This window comes from Polypterus senegalus, chromosome 16 (assembly GCF_016835505.1).
Source record: "Polypterus senegalus isolate Bchr_013 chromosome 16, ASM1683550v1, whole genome shotgun sequence".
Classification (NCBI taxonomy): domain Eukaryota; kingdom Metazoa; phylum Chordata; class Cladistia; order Polypteriformes; family Polypteridae; genus Polypterus; species Polypterus senegalus.
This window is the reverse complement of record NC_053169.1, coordinates 77,692,168-77,712,409: the sequence shown is the minus strand read 5'-3', so window position 1 is coordinate 77,712,409 and position 20,242 is coordinate 77,692,168. Positions and strand designations below refer to the sequence as shown.

The window sequence follows — 20,242 nt, the reverse complement described above, 5'->3', positions numbered from 1 at the left end:
GCATTTCAAAAAATCCCTGTGAGAACTGCCATAGTGGCTGGCAGTTTGCTCTTTAGTAAAGTCTTGTGTGCCAAAGCATAGCAGAATGAATAATATCAGTCTGCCTTACATACTGTACTACAACAGAATCTTTTTCTTTTTTTCTCAGGAGTTGTTTGGTAAATGTTCATGATGGAAATGCCAAGTGAGGACACTGGACGTTCCAGGATGCCAAGACAGCCTAATGAGTTTAGGAATGGTTGTGAACTGAGATCAAGAAAGAAGTTGGAAGTTTAGCTGGCACTTCACTTCCCAGTTTGAAAGGAACAGGATAAAAGAAGTTTGAGAGGTAAAACCAAAAGGATTGTCAATAAAACTGGTCAAAAATCTTTGTAGGGAGAACTCGAACACCAGTTGAAAAAGCCAAAACATTAGACCAGTGTTTTCCAACCTTTGTTGTGACACAAACCATTTTTTCACATGCCAGAGTGTTTGCGACCCTCTGTGGGGTTTCCACTCTGCTGTCCCCCTCTGTGAATTTAGTGGGATCTTCTGAGCTGAAGAGTGGGGAGGCCCTCCTTGATCAAGCATGATCCTCAAAGAGGGAATGAGTCCCACGCAATCATAGAGGTTCAGAGATTTAGTTGAATCAAGTGTGGAGATCCACCTATGATGCTGCCAGTGGATGGGGTTTAATCTGGCTTTGGCCATGATCCACCTACAATGCTGACTATGTGACTCCAGTGTGATTCTCAGACTTTAGAGATTTCGTCCAGCATCAGCCAGGGTCCACCTGTAATGCCACAATGGCCTAGCAGTAGGCCACTTCTCACAGGCTGGGAAATACTGCATTAGACAAAAAACAAACTCAAAAAGGGAAAGCTAAAAGTTCAATCAAACACCAACTTTAATCAAAAATCCATATCAGAAAACAAACACAATTCATTTGTTCTTTATATCCCAAAAATAGGATATAGAGTATTGTGTGCCACCATCTTATATAGTGCCACAGTCATGATATTACATGTAACGTGATGAAAGTCATGTGAAGGCAACTGACATGGAAACAGTGAATAAGAAGGCAGCACCCATGGAAAGACAACTTAACTTGACAATGCTTGCAAAAATTACTTACATACTGTACCATTAAAATATTATAAGAGACTCATAAACATCAGGATATATATGGTAGCTAAAAGTGCTCTGTTTTTTTGTGCTTGGCCATACTGGACAGTGACTCCCTTAACCTACCAACATGTGATATATGGTATATCAGTGGAGTTAACATGAAGTTGGCTTGGATCCTGACCTTAGCCATTCATTTTGACACCATTTCTTCCTGGTTCCTCCTGTCAGTGCATAGTGCAACATTAATTATTCATCCATCACTTGAGGGGAAGGGGGCTACAAAGTTTTTGGATTTTTTTTAATATGATTACATGTTTTGCCTGTTTTTGAACACTTTCTGTGATCATGTCTGACCTATTTATTGAATTGCTACCTGGATTTATAGATGTAAACAAAATATACTTTATTTACTGATTTAATCATGGCTCTTGCCTTGTCGTCCAGGTCTGCACTTCAAGATGCTGCTATGAGTTTGTGTTTTTCTCTATTGGTGTATCAGACTGGTGCCTACTTGACAACTTCAAAAGTACTAAGGCATAATCCAAACAAAAAATGAATATAACAAACACCACAATAAATGAGAAGAACAGCAGAAAAGGTACCAAGAAACAGGTGGGGAAATGCACTGAAACTTTCTTAGATTCCTAGAGACTATGTATTATTTCTAAGTTTTTCAAACCAACTATTGCAACAAAAATCATTCATTTTACCAAATTTCTTCTTTTTGGAGCATGGCAAGCAATTATAATTTTTACAAAATTGGACTTAAGGTTTATAGTGTAATACAAATTAGAAAAAGAGGCAAGTGGAACTCATAGTTAACAATGAACATTGTAAACATTCTTTATTGTCCTATACACCAGTTAACATAGCTGCTGTAATTAAGTCTTGTTGATTAATTTTTAATGGATTTTTGAAAGTGTGTGAATTGATAAATATTGATGACATTTTTACTTTCAAAATGGAGAAATAAGAAAGTCAACAAATTTAACAAATTAAATTGTTAATAAGGAATTAAAATCTTTGGCAAATATGATGTAAGAGATTAGACAGACTATGATAAAGAGTAAGGGAACCACCCAGTGATCCTAAATAATTGAAAAGAAGAAAACATGCAATAATTGCAAGGAATGTCTTTTAAGGATGTAGATGGTGTTCTGCTCTACGCCACAACCCTTCTATGAAAGGAATATCTTCCATCTCATCAAGCCCCCGAAGAGTCGGTATTAAGCCATTTGCATGGGACTGAAAAGTGCCTTGCCAAGGTCAGATTCTGCAAATGTCTATAAAAGAGAAATTAAGAAGCTTCTGGATGCAGGATACATCAAAAAACTTTTCCCCATACAGAGTACAAAGCAGCAGTAATGCATGCTACATTTCTCATCATGTAGTACAGCTAAGTGGAAAGGATTGTATTTTCTTTAATTGTTCCTACATGTTTCAAGGTCAGAGTCTGAATGTCCACCTCCTTCCAGGACACACATTAGGCTCTAATCTGTTAGTTGCACTTCTTCGTTTTTGTGAATATCCCATAGCTGTTAGCAGTGACATCAAAGGAATGTTCCATGAATACATGGAACTCTAATCATATTCACCTCAATCACCTGCTCACTATCATTGATTATGGGAAGATACTCCTCTCCAGCTACCATCGGAAACCAGAGTCTAATATCACCGGCAGGCAGATTGGCACAGTGGTTAAAGCTTTAGACTTCAAACTATGAGGTTATGGGGTCAAATCCCACCACTGGCACTGTGTGACCCTTAGCAAATCATGTAATCTGCCTCTGCTCCAACTGGATAAACAAAAGGAAATATAACTAACTGTATCATAAATGTTGTAAGATGCTTTGGATAAAAGCATCGGCCAAATAAAGTAACGTAAATGAAAAAATCCCTTTTATGTCTTTGTTTTGTTAAAGGAAACCAGACACACACATATCATTTCTAAATTATCATTATCTAACCCTAGAGTGAACAACTTCTTGAAGATATGAGTGGCATTAATTGGTATTTTAATGAATAATTATTTGGACATCTCCTCTTTCTGACTGTTCTTACCAGACAACCTGTTGTGATTGCACTTGCCAAATGAACTTCATTTAAAGAATCAGTGAGGTCACAAGTTGAAACAAATTATTCAGGGCCTCTGTAACAGGATTTAACGTTGTTTTGAATGGATTGTTAGGTTTCCAAAGACTGATGCGATTTGGGCAGTATTTGAGTAGGGTTGTTTAGGGTTTTCAAAAAAGGTGATGCAAGTACAGAATATCTGTTTTAGCAGAACAAAAAAAAGCTACAATAAAATTTTGAGCAGTAACCATCTTGAAATGGTTGAGAGATCATTCATATCAATTAAAAATCCTGCAGTTTGCCCGAGCCTCTCCAGCGTATTTGAATACTGCACAACACAAGATGTGGGATTGTGTTCAAGAAAGGCTGCAGTTAAGTAAATGTAAATATGAAAATTATATTTAAATGACACGATGGATGCGTCATTATTTATTTATTACTGCTGTAGCGAATGAAACGACGTGAAGACACAGATCATACGTAGTACGATATTTTTCCGAGAAAAATCAACGGCGCTAAATTTAATTTTTATAAATGTATTTATTTATTATAGCCGACAACAGTTAATGATCGCTTTTCAAAGTCAATTATGAAGAAACACTGATCTGCCGTGTGTTAACACCGTCACGCTTGAAAATCACTGCTTCAGTTGCCTACATCGCACTGACTTGTGGGACTTCCAACACTAAAAGGCTTCCGCAAAGTGTACACTGACGTACGTTCAGTCGACAGCAAAAACATTCGATGATTCTTGCGGCCTCCACTCGCCTAGTAAATTTTGGAACGGCCCTCAAAATGGCGAAAGTGCTTCCCCCGGAAGGGTGGAGGTAATAGCGTGGTGGTCGCAGCCTTGCAGCCATATCCCTTTCCATTTGGAGGTTTAATTCCCGGATGTAGCGTCTTGCCACCCCTCCCCCACCAAACACCCCTCCCTTTTCTCTACCCAACAACCTCCTCCGCTTTTTTCTCTTCCCTCCCTGTTGGTCTACCGAGTGCGAGGCACTGCAGTGAAACCGACATCTGGGAAGCGAGCGTGTCACAAGTAATACTAGGTTTTTTAAACACCGAAAAAATAGTGTAAGATTGCAACAGAGAGGGCAGCGACGCGGGTAGCGTTTGATTTGGGCATATAGTAAAACGATCACCGGATAGAAGACATCTCGCGTCAAAAATGGTAAGATGGGCCGTTGGCTTTTTTTTTTCGTGTTTTATGATTTCTTCATTGCAGCGACAGTCATTATCGATATGTTTATATCAACAATTACCTCATCAAAAGTGCACACGGCACGTTAGACATTGCAACCCGAATCTAAAAGCCGTGGTTGCACATTTAATTTTACATTATAATTATGCTTGTTTTTATTACTGTAATATCACAGCACTTGTTATTCTAAACATGTCAATTTGGTCCACTTGTTACAAATTTGCATTCGACCTGTGGTACTGCTGTAATGTTACACTTAAAAGTTAAATATGTGTTTTAAAATTTTCGATAGTATATAGGGTTTAGACTTAACGGGGTATGAATACACACACGTTTTGTGAACTGGATGCATTTACCAATTGGTGTTTCTAATTTTAGCAAAATCGTCATTTGTTACACCTGCTTTTTTCAGTTATTTGATGGTCTACATGACAGTAAATCTAGCGAAATAAGGCCGTGCTTGCTTCTTGATGTTTACGTGGCCTTCTCAAAGGAGCAAGCACCTCGAGCGATCGTGCTTACGAGTTGCTGCGATCGGATCTTGTGTGGAGGGGTTAAGGGTGGGTTACAGAGCCTTAGTAGTCATTCTGACCGAATGTATCCCTCACAGCGGTAAGTGTGGGCCAAAAGTGCATTCGTATTGCCCGCTGCATCTTCTAATTTTTATAGGATTTGTTACCATCCTATGTTAACCACCTTCTCACATTTTGTAAGACAGCTACCGCTTGCATCATGTGTTTAGTTTTCCCTAATCACAGTAATGACCGTTTCGCTTCTCTTGTCTGGTTTTCCATCGATATTTATGCGAAAAATTGAGTGGTTTAAGTTTATCGTTCGCATTGGCCAGACCGGCCCTATTGCAGTGTTTCAGTAGTTTGAGGCCTAAAATTAGGTTCGATCGTATCCAACATTTCAATTTAATTCTGACCCCGTCTGTTCTACCTTCGCGACTTGTAGCAGTATCCCTCATTTTACACACATCTTGTTATTGCTTGGTTACATTTTATTTACAGTTTGTCACATGCACAGATCAAACAGGTTTTAATCTTTTAAATTATTAGGACTTAAGTCTGCATTATATGCTAATCCGTGATCAGAATTAGCTATTTTCGTTATCTTCGATTTATAGCTACTGGCTTGAGTTCAGGTTTTCACCACCAGGTCAGGAGTGTGGAGGTGCACTCTGACTGGGCCAGTGCAGAGTAACCAGTTAATCTAATATGTATCTTTTTTGGCTGTGTAAGGTAACCAAGTCTCTGGAGGAATTCCACCATGCGCCCCACCAAATTTCAGCAATGAAGTTTGTATATATGCAGTATGTGTTTGTGTGTATTTATTTATAAAATTTTAGGTTGGCTCGTACTAGGGAAATATCTGCAGATATTTTAATAGCATGAATGAACCTAAAAATGTATAAATTTATAAATAAAGTACTCTGCTGTCAAAGCTTGTAACTGTGCAACCAACAGCTTAATTCATGGGAATATCAATTTATCAATCATAAAAGACAAGATAGAGCCTCCACTACCAGGTGTGTGTTAGGAGACATAAAACACGATCTTCTTTTCAAAAGTAATTTATGTGACAAAGATTAGAAAGCAACAAAAGTATAATTAAGTATACAGTATTACCTTGAATTTCAAAAATCTTCTGATAAGGTTCAATCAGATAGGAATGTGTGTGTATGTGTGTGTGTGTATATCCATCCATCCATTGTGTAACCCGCTGAATCTGAATACAGGGTCACGGGGGTCTGCTGGGCACAAGGCAGGAACCAATCCTGAGCAGGGTGCCAACCCACCGCAGGTATATATATGTATGTATGTATGTATGTATGTATGTATATATAAAATACACACTCCACTTCGACCCCCTCAATGTCTTCCAAATTTCTTCTTTTCATCCTAGTAGAAAAGGTCTGTGTATTTAGATACATAGCTGATTTTTAGTAGAGGAGTTGAGGGGAAAAAAAACACACAATTCCTACAAAAAGGAATGATGACAAAGAAATATTCTGATCCATTATATTACATTTTTGCTGTAACTGTAGAGGGGGTAGGGGAGACAAAAAATAGCTTGGTCAAGAATGTTATTCATTGATTCAGCTGGTTGTAGTTGTTTCAGTTTGAGATATTCTTTTGTGCAGTCACAACTTTTTGTCAGAGGGTTTTTTTTCCCTGTGTGTGTAGACTGTGCTCCATTCAGCTTTCTGTTTGATCAGTTTGCTTTGTATGCACAGACAATACCTGTTTTGCCACATTTGTTTGAAGGCAGCAGCATCAACCTGCGTATTTTAATCACCTGTGCAAAAGTTACAAACCTGTCATTCTTTGCAGATTCACCACAAAGAAATATTTGCATATATACTATTTTTAATATGGGTATACCAGTTTTAATTTTTGACTAATTTGACAGCCCTGTCACAGATTTGCGTCTTCTACATTGAAAGTTGATGACCAGTTTGGATCACTGCGATGTAAACCTTTGTACGGTGTGGTATTTCAGCCTCCGTACACAGACAGACACCAAATGTCCAAAACACACACATTTAATTATAGTCTTCAGTATTCAATATTGTACAGCACCACACATTGCTCAAACCAGCCAAACTCAGTCCCTTTTCTCTCTCTTCTTCTCTTTTGCTGCCGCCTTCACTCCTCCACACACAAGCTCCGTCCTCTTCCTCCCAACTCCGGCTCCTCCCCTTTTATAATATCCTGGAGGTGCTTTGCGATGATCATCCAGCAGCACTTTCTGGTGTAGCGGAAATGCTGCATCAGCACCAAAAAGCACTCCGGGTGTGCCTGGAATTTCTTCCAGCAGCACTTCCAAGTATGGCGGAAGTTCTGTAATCCAGGGCTTCACGATCCCCTGGGCGCCCCGTTGTGGTGGCCCCGGGCCCCGACAGGGTTGAGCTTCTAAGCTCTGATGTTGTGGCCCGAATGCAGACCAGGGCGGCTGCCCTCTCGTGGCCCAGGGGAAGTGTTGTCCCTCTCCTGGTCCTTTCAGGCGTTCACCACAACGGGTACTTGTAAGGCATCTTGGAATGGTGTATGAAGTAAGGATATATGTAGTAAAAGTTTTTATTTTTTCCTACTGAACTTCGTCTGGTTCCTAACTCAGTTAAAAATAGTGCTTAATATTTATTTCTTAGGGCAATGCTGTCTATCCATCCATCCATTTTCTAACCCGCTGAATCCGAATAGGGTCACGGGGGTCTGCTAATTGGTTTAATTTCAGTAACATGCTTAATAAAAAAATTGTGATTTTTATTAGACTAGACCTTTTAGTTCCTTTTTTTCAAACTTGCTAATAGGCCCAGAAAAGCTTACAAGCTTTGCTTGAATTTTGCACAAGTTCTTTAGAAATGTGAACTAATAAGAGTGAAATCTTCCATATTATGTAATATTATTTTGTAAACATATGTTATAATGGAATGGTTGTTTGATAAGCTGTTATAGTTTACTAGTTGATCGAACAGTGAGTGGTATTTACCCTTAGTTTGCGGTGTGCTATTCACTTTGTACTGGTACTATGCTACATTTGCTGAATGATAGCCATGTATGGCAATGCAAATAGAGTAAAAGGCTGTCTTCTTTATTGAAGTTTCTTTAAACCAGATGGGTGTTCGCTTTTTTTGTTTGCTTTAAATGCATACACTGTATGTCTCTGTTGAAATTAAGTACATTTTTGCATGCTGAAACATGTGGTCCTACCTGCCTATGAACATGCTTATGAAGGCCAAAAAGGCCTCTATCCTCTGCTTAGAGGTGAGTTTAGGCCTATGCTGGATGAAAGTGGCTCATAAAGTGGAGAACTGGATTCCCAGAATAATGATTGGTGAAAATCAAAAATGCAGTTTAGAAAACTGCAAATTGACATCAATCGTTTGAATGGAACAAAAGTGCAATTTATAATTTGATGTAAATTAGAGAATGCGGAAGATATTAGAATCAGTATTGACACTACTTGAATATTTTTAACTATTTTTTCTGAATTCATATGTCACTTGGGGGTGATAGTGTTCTAAAATCAGCAGACAGATTAGATGTGAGAATTTATTTACTTGTTAATAAAATAAGTGATCCAAATTGCCCTAAAAAATGATTGCGATATTGGCAAGTGCAGAGTAAATTTTAATTGATAGATAATATAGTATACTAATAGTATATTACCTGACTTCGCCTTGGAAAATGTTGTAAGACCGTGGACCTCAGATATTGTGCTGGTGGTTTATCGGGTATATCGGAAGTACTGTGTAACAAAGTGTGTTTCTCTAGACAATATTTTTTTTTTCTTCAGTAGGAATAATATGAAATTTTATATATATATATAAATATTATTAGATGTTTAACATTTTTATTTACTCCATTCACTCAAGTACAGTATTTCTTTTTTCATGTTTTCCATCAGTTATACGGGGGTCAGTTATGCGTAGTCCCCCTTTAGAGTCTGCAGATGAATGTATATTTTAGCTTTTGGGCTTCACAGACGGCCATTAGACAACTAAGCAATGAGACTTTTTTGTGGCACTTGAAGGAGCCTGAAACACTATAGTATTAGAGGTGCAAACATGACAGATTCTTAGTTGTTTAGCTCTAGCAGCAGGTCCTTCACATTAAAGGACTTAAAGACATCCTCAGTGAAAGTGTTTAGTTGAAAGGAGGCAGGAGCAAAGCCGCAGGCTGTCTGCTTAGTACAGAGAGCAAAATACTGCATATCTGAGTTGGCTTTACAGCCTTGTATCACTGTGTGATATATAAGGTGTATACTATTCTCTGCAACTGATTCTCCATGGGTACGCTTTTAAGTTGTTGGTGGTAGTTTTTTTTTTTTTTTTGTGTCTCCTGATTTTTGAAAGTGTTTCCTCTGTGACTGAACAAGCCTTGGAGAATGAAAACACAGCTTGATAGGTGTCAGTATGCAATATACTGCTTGAGGTGAATATACATAACAAGCAGGACACCATCTGTTACACTGATGTCTTAACGTGAGAAGCACAGAGCATTTTCCCATTAAGAATATAAGTGCCACTATCTAAGACTGACGTTTCTGGTTTTGCCAGTGTTCTCCTTTGTTTTACTTGCCACAAAATTGGGGGGGGGGATTCAACAGAGCGGAATGTATATGCAAGATGAAAGCTGGTACACCTCATACCTGCATCATAAGAGTGCAGGTAGTTAACAGCAAAAAAAAAAAAGAAAAAAAAAACACGCTTGCTGTTGAGCTTTGCTAAACTTTCTGTTTACATTTTATGCGATTACATCTCTCTTTCCTGTTTAGCAATCCACCCCATTTTCAGTCATCTATCCACTGGTGCTATTGGCATTGCCCATCAATCACTTCAAATGCTTCATTAATTTGCATAAATGTCAGTGTAGCTAACATGTAAATTAGCATGTTAATAAATATCACCAAATAAACCAATTTACCAATAAATAACAAAATCAACCAACATTTTTTTTTTTTTATTTGTAGATGCCTTTCAAGGCACTAAAGGACACCTTAAAAAAATATTAATAGCAATGGTCACAATATGTGCGTTTCACAGATGTGCTCAAGGTGAACCTGCTCTGATGTGACAGACGTGAAAGAGTCTGGAGAAGCTGTTGAGAATGTTGCATGTAATATCATTCAGCATGACCGGTTTGGTTGTGGGTCAGTGATGGTCTGGGGAGGCATATCCATGGAGGGACGCTTAGACCTCTACAGGCTAGACCACGTCATCTTGACTGTCATTAGGTATTGGGATGAAATCGTTGGACCCATTGTTAGACGTGAGCATGAGCATGCTCACTCATTCTCTGTCATAATAGTGAGTCAAAGACCTGAGGGTAGGTGTTTCCTCCTCCAGTTTTGAAAATAAGTGATTACTTTCTTATTACCTATTTTTTTTTTAATAATGAGAGTTATTGTTACTTTGTTGAGCTGTTCGCATTATTCTCTGTGTTTCAACCTAAAATGTACATGTCGAATTAATCATGAACTTAATATTTAATAAAATATGCATTTTGTCTTCCAGTACACTTGTGTTCATTTGTCATCTAATCTGCTTGGTTAATACTGATGTTCAGTTTGTTACTGGTTTATTTTTGTAAGAGGAAGTAATTTAAAATGAATAAGCCAAAGTCTACATTTTCATTAAGCAATACTTCCTCTGCAAGGCAAACTGATTTGCACCTGCACCTGCTCTTCAGAATTAATTCCTGTTTTAGAAATGATTAAGGCAAAAATAGTTTACATAGTAAGCATATGGTGGACTAACAATAAAATTGTCTAAAAATATAACTTTGCAAAATATTGTTTCCCAAAATTCATAATGAAGCAAATCCACCTGCCAAATGTAGAAACTATTACAGGGATTTAAGTTCAATCAGGATTAACTCATAAGAACAATTTATAGTAGACTTGAATTTAATTGTGGCACTAGTGATTAAGTGTTGCTAAACTGGCCCTTGTATGTTCTCAGACTGTGATGGACTTGCAGGTGGTGTTCCTGCCTTTCCTCTAATGATTGCTGGGATTGTCTTCAGCTACCTCCCAACCCTACCCTGATAAGCAGGTTAAGAAAATGGATGAATCGATTGACTACAATAATTTCGTATTTGATTTACAAATCCAATACAGTCTCAACTTGGGAGATGTCCTGCTAGTTTTCTAAAACAAGATGTCATTCATGCTTTTAGTATGCAGTCCGTCAGCTGTGAATGATGCAAGTTTTATCTTTTTTGTGTCCCATTGTTAACAAAACTGATTAATTGGAATAAATGGGTGGTCGGTTTATAGTAATAGTGTAGTAGAAAATGTAAATATTAGGGTTGAGTATTGTAAGAACTTTGTAATATCTGAATATATTTGTAGGATCTCTAAATAAAAACAGAAAGATTAATTTTTATATAAAATTTATCTAGTTTGAAAATGCTGCCCTTCTGCTTTAAAGGTCAAGGGGAGGTGGAGGAGATGCTCTGCATTTTCAAAGGTCATTATTGAAGTGTAGTCAACTAAGTGGAACTCTTGATATTAAAAGTTATCTGTGGTTGGCTGGGACATTGTTTACTTTTGGTCTAGCATGTTGTGCACAACAGTGTTCATATTCTTTTGTTTGCTTTAACTGGATACACAACATAATGCTGTTTATGACTGGCCTCTGTTTTGTAATTAACAACTGATCATAAATATAGCAATGATCTGCAATGTAATAACACAGTTATACAAATTTAGTTCCATTTGGGAAAATACTAAAGAAAAAAAAAACTTTTGGGTGTCCTGTACTTGTACTTGGATCACTTCAAAAATGTAAGTGATTATAAAGCAGTGCAGATCACCTGAAGATCCTGTATGGGACCTCCAGCACTAGCTACATGTTAATAGGGCTGTGAAATTAGCCAGAAACTATGGATTGTATATTCAGTTTAAATATAAATAAATGTTTGAACTTAGGAAAACAATTCTGGACACTAGCTGTACATTTGTACATGCTTTTTTTATACTTTATTATTACGGTAGCAGGCACAGTGGGGGTACCAGCAAGACCAAAGGCCAACTGCAAAAAAAAATATAACAAATCCTAGTGGTATTCATGCAAATGTTATTTAAATATAAGAGCCATCAAAATCTTGAGCAACTTCACTGCTGGTTTGTTTTTAGTCTGGTCCTGAAGAGTGGGTGCACAAGTTTATCAGGGCAGTGATCCATAAAATCTGCCACAAAAAGGAGCTTAAATCCTTACAAACAATACCTGCGGCCCTGCAATTTAAGTTTTTTGTTTTTTTTTTTAAATTCACTTACAATAATGTTGTTTGGGTCCCATTTGTAGGACTCTGCAGGTGTCAGGTGTATCACTAGCTTCAGCAATTACTAGGGGCTTATCCCCCCCACTCTGATAATGCCATTACTTCAGCATATGTAATAGATGTAAATTCATTGCCCCTGGGGAGTATACATGCAGTCAATAAGTGTGGGGTCCCTGTGTAGTCGTCAGTGCATGTTAGAGTACAGATCAGGAGGAAGAATGGCTGGGCTCTTAAAGGTCAGAGGCTGAACGGCAGAAATCAGGGTTGAAGTCCTGGCTGTCCCGCAATAATGTCACTGGTTGTTCTGCGCTACAAATGTAATGTGACACGTCTTAGGCCGGGGTTATACTTCACACGACGCATGCTGCAGCTGATGCTCCTGCTGTGCAAGCGTTGTACTGTTTATACTTGCACGCCTACTTTACGTAAATCTGGAGGAATCCACCAGGTGGCAGTGCGAGATGATATCATGGTGAGAACAGGTTCAGCTTCGCTGTGTTGTGAATTGCCTGGAACGGCCAATAAATTCCGATGACACCTTACCGCAATATCTCTGAAAAGGATGTTTAATGATTAAATCCATTAGTCCAGGGATTTGTCCATTTCAGCTAGCATTGGGCACGAGGCAGAAACAATCCCTGGACGTGGCCTCTGCTCACATCAAGGTGAATACAAACACTCACATGCACTAACGTGATTTTAGTGTAACCAAATCTGCATATTTTTGGAAGGAAACAGGAGCACAGTGTGGAAACCCAGTAGGAAAACATGTAAACTCCAGGCAGGGAATATCAGCGACGTGACTCCCTGCAAGACAGCAGCGCTAATGCTGCGCCACTGTGTCACCCCAATGTGTGTAATTATTAACAGTATTCATTATTTAAACGAAATTCAGATTTATCTGTAACATACATACTTTAATGCATTGCATCATGAAAGTGATATCAAGTATAAATCTAAGGATTCTAAATGTGCAGAGAGTTGGAATATCATACATTTAATGTGCTCGATGTGGCGATCTGTAGCTGGCAATCCGCTGCTGTCAGGACCGGATGGAAGCCCTAGAAAAAAAGATGGCACCGAAGACGGTATGTGAGACTTTTAAAATGTATCGTGTCATTACGATTGGGAATATGCAACACTTGAATATAAAAGCACTATGAATACATCTGTATGTTGGCATTTTGCTTCACCACATCGAACCCTTCATCAAACATTGAAGCGCGCACACCGATCTCGTAGGATCCGCAAAGCGGCTTTCTGGCAGATGTAGATAGTAAACAGTGACTCTGATTTCACATTCCAACTTTTAGCACACTGCGTCGAAATTTCGTCTTTAATTTTCAGTCTTTCCACTTTAATCTCATAGTTTATTTTGTCATTAAAGTAGAACATTGTAAATGTCATCTTGTTAATTGCTACATGCTTCTGGGGCTTCCTTCTGCTCTGAGAGCAACAGCAGGCAGAAATTGCCACACAAAGCAAATTAAGTTTATAATGTTGCAGCTCTCTGCACATTTAAAATTTGTAGATTTATACTTGATGTCGCTTTCTTGAAGAAATGCATTAAAGTATTTGTCCCTTCCTTATTTTTTTTTTTTTTTGCATGTTTGTCGCACTTACTGTAAATGTTTCAGATCATCAGACATATTTAAATATTAGACAAAGATAACAAACACATAATGAAGTTTTTAAGTGATGATTGTATTTATTAGGGGAAAAAAACTATCCAAACCTACATGGCCCTTTGTGAAAAAGTAGTTACCCCATAAACCTAATAACTGGTTGTGCCAACCTTAGCAGCAACAACTGCAATCAAGCTTTTACGATAACTGGCAAGGAGTCTTTCACGTCACTGGAGGAATTTTGGCCCGCTCTAATTTGCAGAATTGTTTCAATTCAGCCACATTGGTGGGTTTCCGAGCATGGACCGCTTTTTGAAGGTCATGTGACAGCATCTCAATTGGATTCAAGTCCGGGCTTTGACTAGGCCACTCCAAAACCTTCATTTTGTTTTTTTTAAGCCATTCAGAGGTGGACTTGATGGTGTGTTTTGAAACATTGTCCTGCTACAGAACCCAAGTGTGCTTCAGCTTGAGGTCACAAACTGATGGCTGGACATTCTCCTTCAGGATTTTTTGGTAGAGAGCAGAATTCATGGTTCCATCAATCACAGCAAGTCGTCCAGGTCTTGAAGCAGCAAAGCAGTTTGACTGTTTGGTATGATGATCTTTTTCCGAAATGCTGTGTTACTTTTACGCCAAATGTAACAGGGTGCACACCTTCCAAAAAGTTCAGCTTTTGTTTCATCAGTCCACAGAATATTTTCCCAAAAGTCTTGGGGATCATCAGGATGTTTTTTGGCAAAAGTGAGACAGGTCAGGGCATGCCATTTTTGCTCAGTCTCTTTCTTATGGTTGAATCATGGACACTGACCTTTACTGATGCAAGTGAGGCCTGCATTCCTTTAGATGTTGTTCTGGGTTCTTTTTGTGACCTCTTGGATAATTCGTTGCTGCACCCATGGGGTAATTTTTGTAGGCTAGCCATTCCTTGGAAGGTTCACCACTCACTATTCCATGTTTTCTCAATTTGTGGATAATGGCTCTCACTGTGGTTCGCTGGAGTCCCAAAGCTTTAGAAATGGCTTTGTAACCTTTTCCAGATGGATGGATGTCAATTACTTTGTTTCTCATCTTTTCCTTAATTTCCTTAGATCACGGTATGATGTCTTCTGGCCTACTTCACTTTGTCTAACAGGTTCTATTTAAGTGATTTCTTGATTCAACAGGTCTGGCAGTAATCAGACCTGGGAGTGGCTAGTGAAATTAAACTCGGCTTTCCAAAAAATGTGATTAACCACAGGTACTTCATGATTTAACAAGGGGGCAATTACTTTTTCACATAGGGCCATGTAGGTTTGCATAGTTTTTTTCCCCTTATTAAATAAAATCAATTAAAAACAGCATTTTGTATTTACTTTGGTTATCTTTAATATTTTAAATTTGTTTGATCTGAAACATTCAAGTGCGGCAAACATGCAAAATACAATCGGGAAGGGGGAAAATACATTTTCATAGCACTGTATATTACATTTTACAGATAAATTGTTAACTTAGTTTAAATAATGAATACTGTTAATAATTACACATGTGGGAGTGGCATGGGTGAGGAGCAGTAGCACTGCTGCCTCGCAGTAAGGGGTCATGTCTCTGCTGTTTCTGCCTGGAGTTTGCATGTTTTCCTGGTGGGTTTCCACAGTGTGCTTCGGTTTTCTTCCAAGGACGTGCAGGGTTGGAGATTTGGTAATGCTAAAATGACACTAGTGTATTGTGTGCTTGTATTCACTTTGCAGTGAGCTCATGCCCTGTCCAGGAATTGTTTCTGCCTTGTGCCTGATGCTTGCTGGAATGGGTGTGCCCATGGATAGATGGATGTAATCATTAAACATCCATCCTTTTCAGAGATATTGTGGCAAGGTGTCTTGAATTAAATGGATGATATCTTGCACTGCCACTTGATGGAACCCTCCAGATTTACATAAAGTACATGCACATGTATAAACAGTACACCGTTTGTGTAGCAGTGGTATCTGCAGGCGTATAAATTGCGTGAAGAATAAACCCCGCATTACTCCTGCATGGATGGCTGTGAGGAATGGGAAGTGAGGTTAGGGTGGAGCCCAGGTGAGAGCACTTTTTCGGAGGGTGCAAGGCACCTCCGTAGCAAGAACTGAGTGACAAAGGTGAGGGGCAAGTGTTTTTGCACTAAACAGGCTGAGCAGTTTCACGCTCATAGTCTGTTTTCTTTGTTCCAAATCATGGAATGGTTCATTACTTTAATGTCTATTTAGTTCAGTTGTGTTTTACAAAGTAAACATATTAATAAATATCCTGTGGATGTGTCATGGATTTCTTTCATGGGCAGAATTTTTTTTTTTCTTTGGACAAATATGAAGGACCAAAAGCAATTGTTTTGTGCAATGCAGCATTTTCCATAATTTTTTGGTTTATGTACCATAAACAGCTTTTTGAGAAAAATACCTGTTATGGAACAACAGGAAGAAAATTTTAAATTATGCTACTATGCATGTTATAAAAAGGACCTGTTTCAGATAGGCGGGTGTACAAAAGAAGGCTCCGCTGAGAGCACACACTGTGACATGCTTCAGTTTTGTGATTGTAGACGTGTCATTTAACTCTGTGATGTTGTGTTTTTACTCTCCAGTAGCTGTCATATGAATGTTACCTCAATTTAGTTAATCTCAAATCATGTGGCTGTTGTCTTAACTCTTAAAAACACTTGTTATTGTTGGAATGTTTGATTAAAGCAATCTGACTGAGAGGATGCATCACTTTCATAATGTTAGATTAGGAGATTTGATGGTCTGTTTCATTGTGCACTAATATTTATTCCTTGCCACTTCTGTATGTATTTTACTAGACCCACATGCACGGGAGGCTCTGAGGCTGAATCAGGTGCTAGGCTTGCTCTGATTGACAGTTGAGATTATTTACGTGAATTATTACATTTGTACTTTTGTGCATATTTATTTTTACCTATTTATTGTTTGCACTGCTCCAAGTTAACCCTTGACTCATTATACTGTGAAGGAGATTTCCTAATTACTGACAGCAGATGCCTAGTCTAACTACCGCAGCACGTGCAGTTTCACCAGTAATACAGTGTTTCATGTAGTTAGATTGGTCCAGTGTCAGATTCATGCCTCATGTGAACTGCTCTAGGGTTTATTTAGTATCGCACTGAGACCACCCTTTCCACAGGGTTTTGATACAGTTGCTTTAGTCACACATTATTGTGTAAGTGGCATGTTCACATCTACCTAAACGAACCAGACTTTGGAAGGAATTGCACTAGCATCAGAAAAAAATGAACTAGGTGTGAAAATGCCTTTAGATCAGGAGGACTCGGCTAATTAGCAACATTGCTATTGTGGTGAGAATAGTGAGCACAGTAAAAGAGCAGGCAGGTTGAAGGAAGACTTGTTTTATTATTTTGGAGGTGTTGAATGGGTAGTGGCAGGGTGTCATTTATATTACGATATTCAGAATAAAATACCAGTTGAAACCTTTGGACTCGCCCAGAAAAAGTGGATTGTCATAGTATCATGTCAGGGCTTGCACAATCCATCTCTTTTTTTTCTACTTTACAGATGCAGAAATATTTTAATAAAGGCAGTTGTGGATATTTCTAATTACATCTAATTTTTTAGGCATTATGTGTCAAACTAGCAGTCACATAAGACAGAGACCAATTGTGGGACATGACTTGTTTGCCGACACTGATGTGGCTCTTTAGGGATCTAATGTGGGTAGGACAGAATGAGATGTAAAATTATACCTTTAGTTTACCTGAGCAGATCTCAGAAAAACTGCAGGTTACACTTGACATATCAGGGTGTAGAATAGTGGAGTAGAAGAAGAAAAAAGCACTATATTCTGAAGCTGTACAGAAGTTTTAAGCCTTTCTAAAGAAGACAACAAGCTAATCATTCAGAATTATCAAAGGCTGATTCTTGAAGTGAAGCACAAAAACAGATTTGTAAAATACTGCAGCTTTGCATAGCACATCTGGGGCACTTCAATGCCAAAATTAGTGTGTGTTCTTTTACAGTCAGCCTTCAAAGTCCTTTCTTTAAATAAATTTGAATTATATTAAAATAGTGCCATTTTCCTCTGACAGCTCTACATGCTATGGGACTAATTTGGCAGACATCATAAGTTCATTATATTACAGTCTAGTGTCTTAAATCTGAGACAGTTTCAGATCCAAAGACAAGTAATGCTGCATAGTTATTTTCACAATACGCTTCCAGTGATTTTTCAGTCATAGCCTTCATTTACAAATAAATTTAGTTGGATGCAGTCAGTGGTGCTCTCCCGTGAAGCCAATCTTCTAATATGTCATACCCAGCGACTGAGACCAGCTAGTATGCGACTGGGTAGGATAACATCAAGCAGGTTTATTTTTTTCTTTGGTTGGAGGTGTGGGCTGTTTGCTTACAAGAACCTGTGAATATTCCGGTAGAAGTGTACTGGAGAAGGATTAAGGAACACGTGTTTTGAACCTCACAAATTGACTTAAAGCTACTGTTGAGTGTCGGGTTTTATGTACTAAAACAGAATGGAGGGAAAAAAGAAAAAAAGGTCTGTGGCTTACTGCACCACAACAATTAACCCTTTGTATGTTGGCTCAGTCAGGCAGCACAGGTGCACGTGGACATCTCAATGGAAGGGAAGCTCTTCTGTCTGATGTCTCATATTTCACACAAGAAAAAAATAAACAAAAGACAGAGATTGCTGCTGAACTCCCTGCAGCTGCTAACCTTTTATACAGTACTGGCTCTGTCAGGTAGCACACTATTGGCTGTCAGGAAAGGTTCAAGCATAACTGTGCTGGAAGATCAGCACTTAGTCTGTCAATGTGACATGGGCTGCTATTTAAAGTTGTGTGATTTGATATTGTGCAGTGATGAGATCAGTGATGTTGTGTAATGTGATATCAGCTTAAGTTTTGTTGTATAGTGTGTGGGAGATGGCCAGTTGTTCATCCCGGCCAATACCCCCAGGCCGCCAGATGGAGCCCTCCCTGTAGCATGGAAGTGCCCCAAAGACCGGCCGGGAATCCTGGACAATGGAGTTTCTATTCCCAACCCTGCTGGATGCCATGGGGCCCACCAGAGGAGTCTGCAGGGAGGCTGAAGGACTTATTTGTGCCCTATAACCCGGAAGTACGTCTTAGTCACGGCAACAGAGGAAATGACATGCTTCTGTGATAGAGAGTTTTTCATCTGACCTGGAGATGCTAAGAAGTCACATGGACAGGGGTTCAGGAGCACTTCCAGGACATGGACTATAAAAGACAATGAAAAACCCCAGACGAATAAGCTGAGCTGGGAGGAAGGGCGGCAACGCGTCTGGGAGTGGAGGATTGTATTGGTTATTGATAGTATTGGTTATTGTATGAGTAGTGTGGAGTGGAGGGTGCTTGGTGCACGTAATTATTATAATAAAAATAATAATTGTTGGACTTTTACCTGGTGTTTGGCGTGGTACCTGAGGGTTCAAGGAAGCGATAGTGCCTCCTACTGTTACAAGTGCAAGATTAAGTGTTAAGGCTTTCAGTTAATTATGCAGTAAATTGCTTTTTTATCTGCAGTAAAATCAAGATTTTGTTCACTGCAGCAATTTTTACTCTTTGCTTTTTCACATAGCTTATTTAAGCTAAATGTTGCCCATTTTTCCACTACTCAAAGCATTTGGTTAGGTGAATAGGAAACTCACAAATTGTATTTGTGAGGTTATGTTTCTGTTTGTGCTCTGTGATGAGCTAACATAAAATCTACAATGGGATTTTGTATTGTTGCTGAGATTGGTTGCCATTTGTGTGCTGTAAACATAAGGGACAGGAAGCTATGAAGAGTATTAAGAATTTAAACTGGACTACCTTTTGGTAAAGAGATGTATGGTTGAAAACAAGCTCATACTTCAGCTCTTTCTATTCTTTTCTGATCCCACTGCATTATTGTTTCTTGGCTGTCAAACCTTGGGACTGGAGGTGAGCTGGGTCATGACTACAGTATTTCCTGACTGTTAAGGAAAATACATGTCACAGTTAAACCTTTCACTCAGTGTGTATATGTGTGCGTGTACATGTACAGTATGTATGTTTGTATGTATTTTGTAAAATTTGGAAATTTGTAAAGTTCCAAAAGGCTACATTTGAATTTGCCAGCAGTATGCGGAATCTGCACAAATGTACTGATGTTTAGGAATACCCTTCTATAGCCACCCACCTACTTGAAGAAATGGCTTCCTATCACAATGTGTCTTACTAAGACATCTGCAATTGTGAAGCTTTGAACTCCAGTGCTTAAAGATTCTTGTCCTCTACAGATGCTGACGATTAGTATTGCATGGACCTCGGGGTCGGGGCCTGTGAGCAACATGCTCCTCGGGTGTCTGCGAACTGTCTGACGGGTCGGGTATATGCTGGAGATGCTGTCATTATGCAGCCTCATGAGCAGCAGGTAAAGGGCAGAGGG

The 20,242-nt window shown here is 38.8% G+C and overlaps 1 protein-coding gene across 1 annotated transcript in view; it reads left to right on the top strand.

Moving 5' to 3' along the window:
- The first annotated feature begins 3,994 nt into the window (after positions 1-3,994).
- Positions 3,995-20,242, top strand: part of ppp3r1b (protein phosphatase 3 (formerly 2B), regulatory s1ubunit B, alpha isoform, b) — a 68,780-nt gene continuing 52,532 nt past the window's right edge. Inside the window, exon 1 of the mRNA XM_039737755.1 lies at positions 3,995-4,354. Within this exon, the coding sequence (XP_039593689.1) occupies positions 4,352-4,354 (3 nt within the window). The 5' untranslated portion in view covers positions 3,995-4,351. The remainder of the gene's footprint in view (positions 4,355-20,242) is intronic.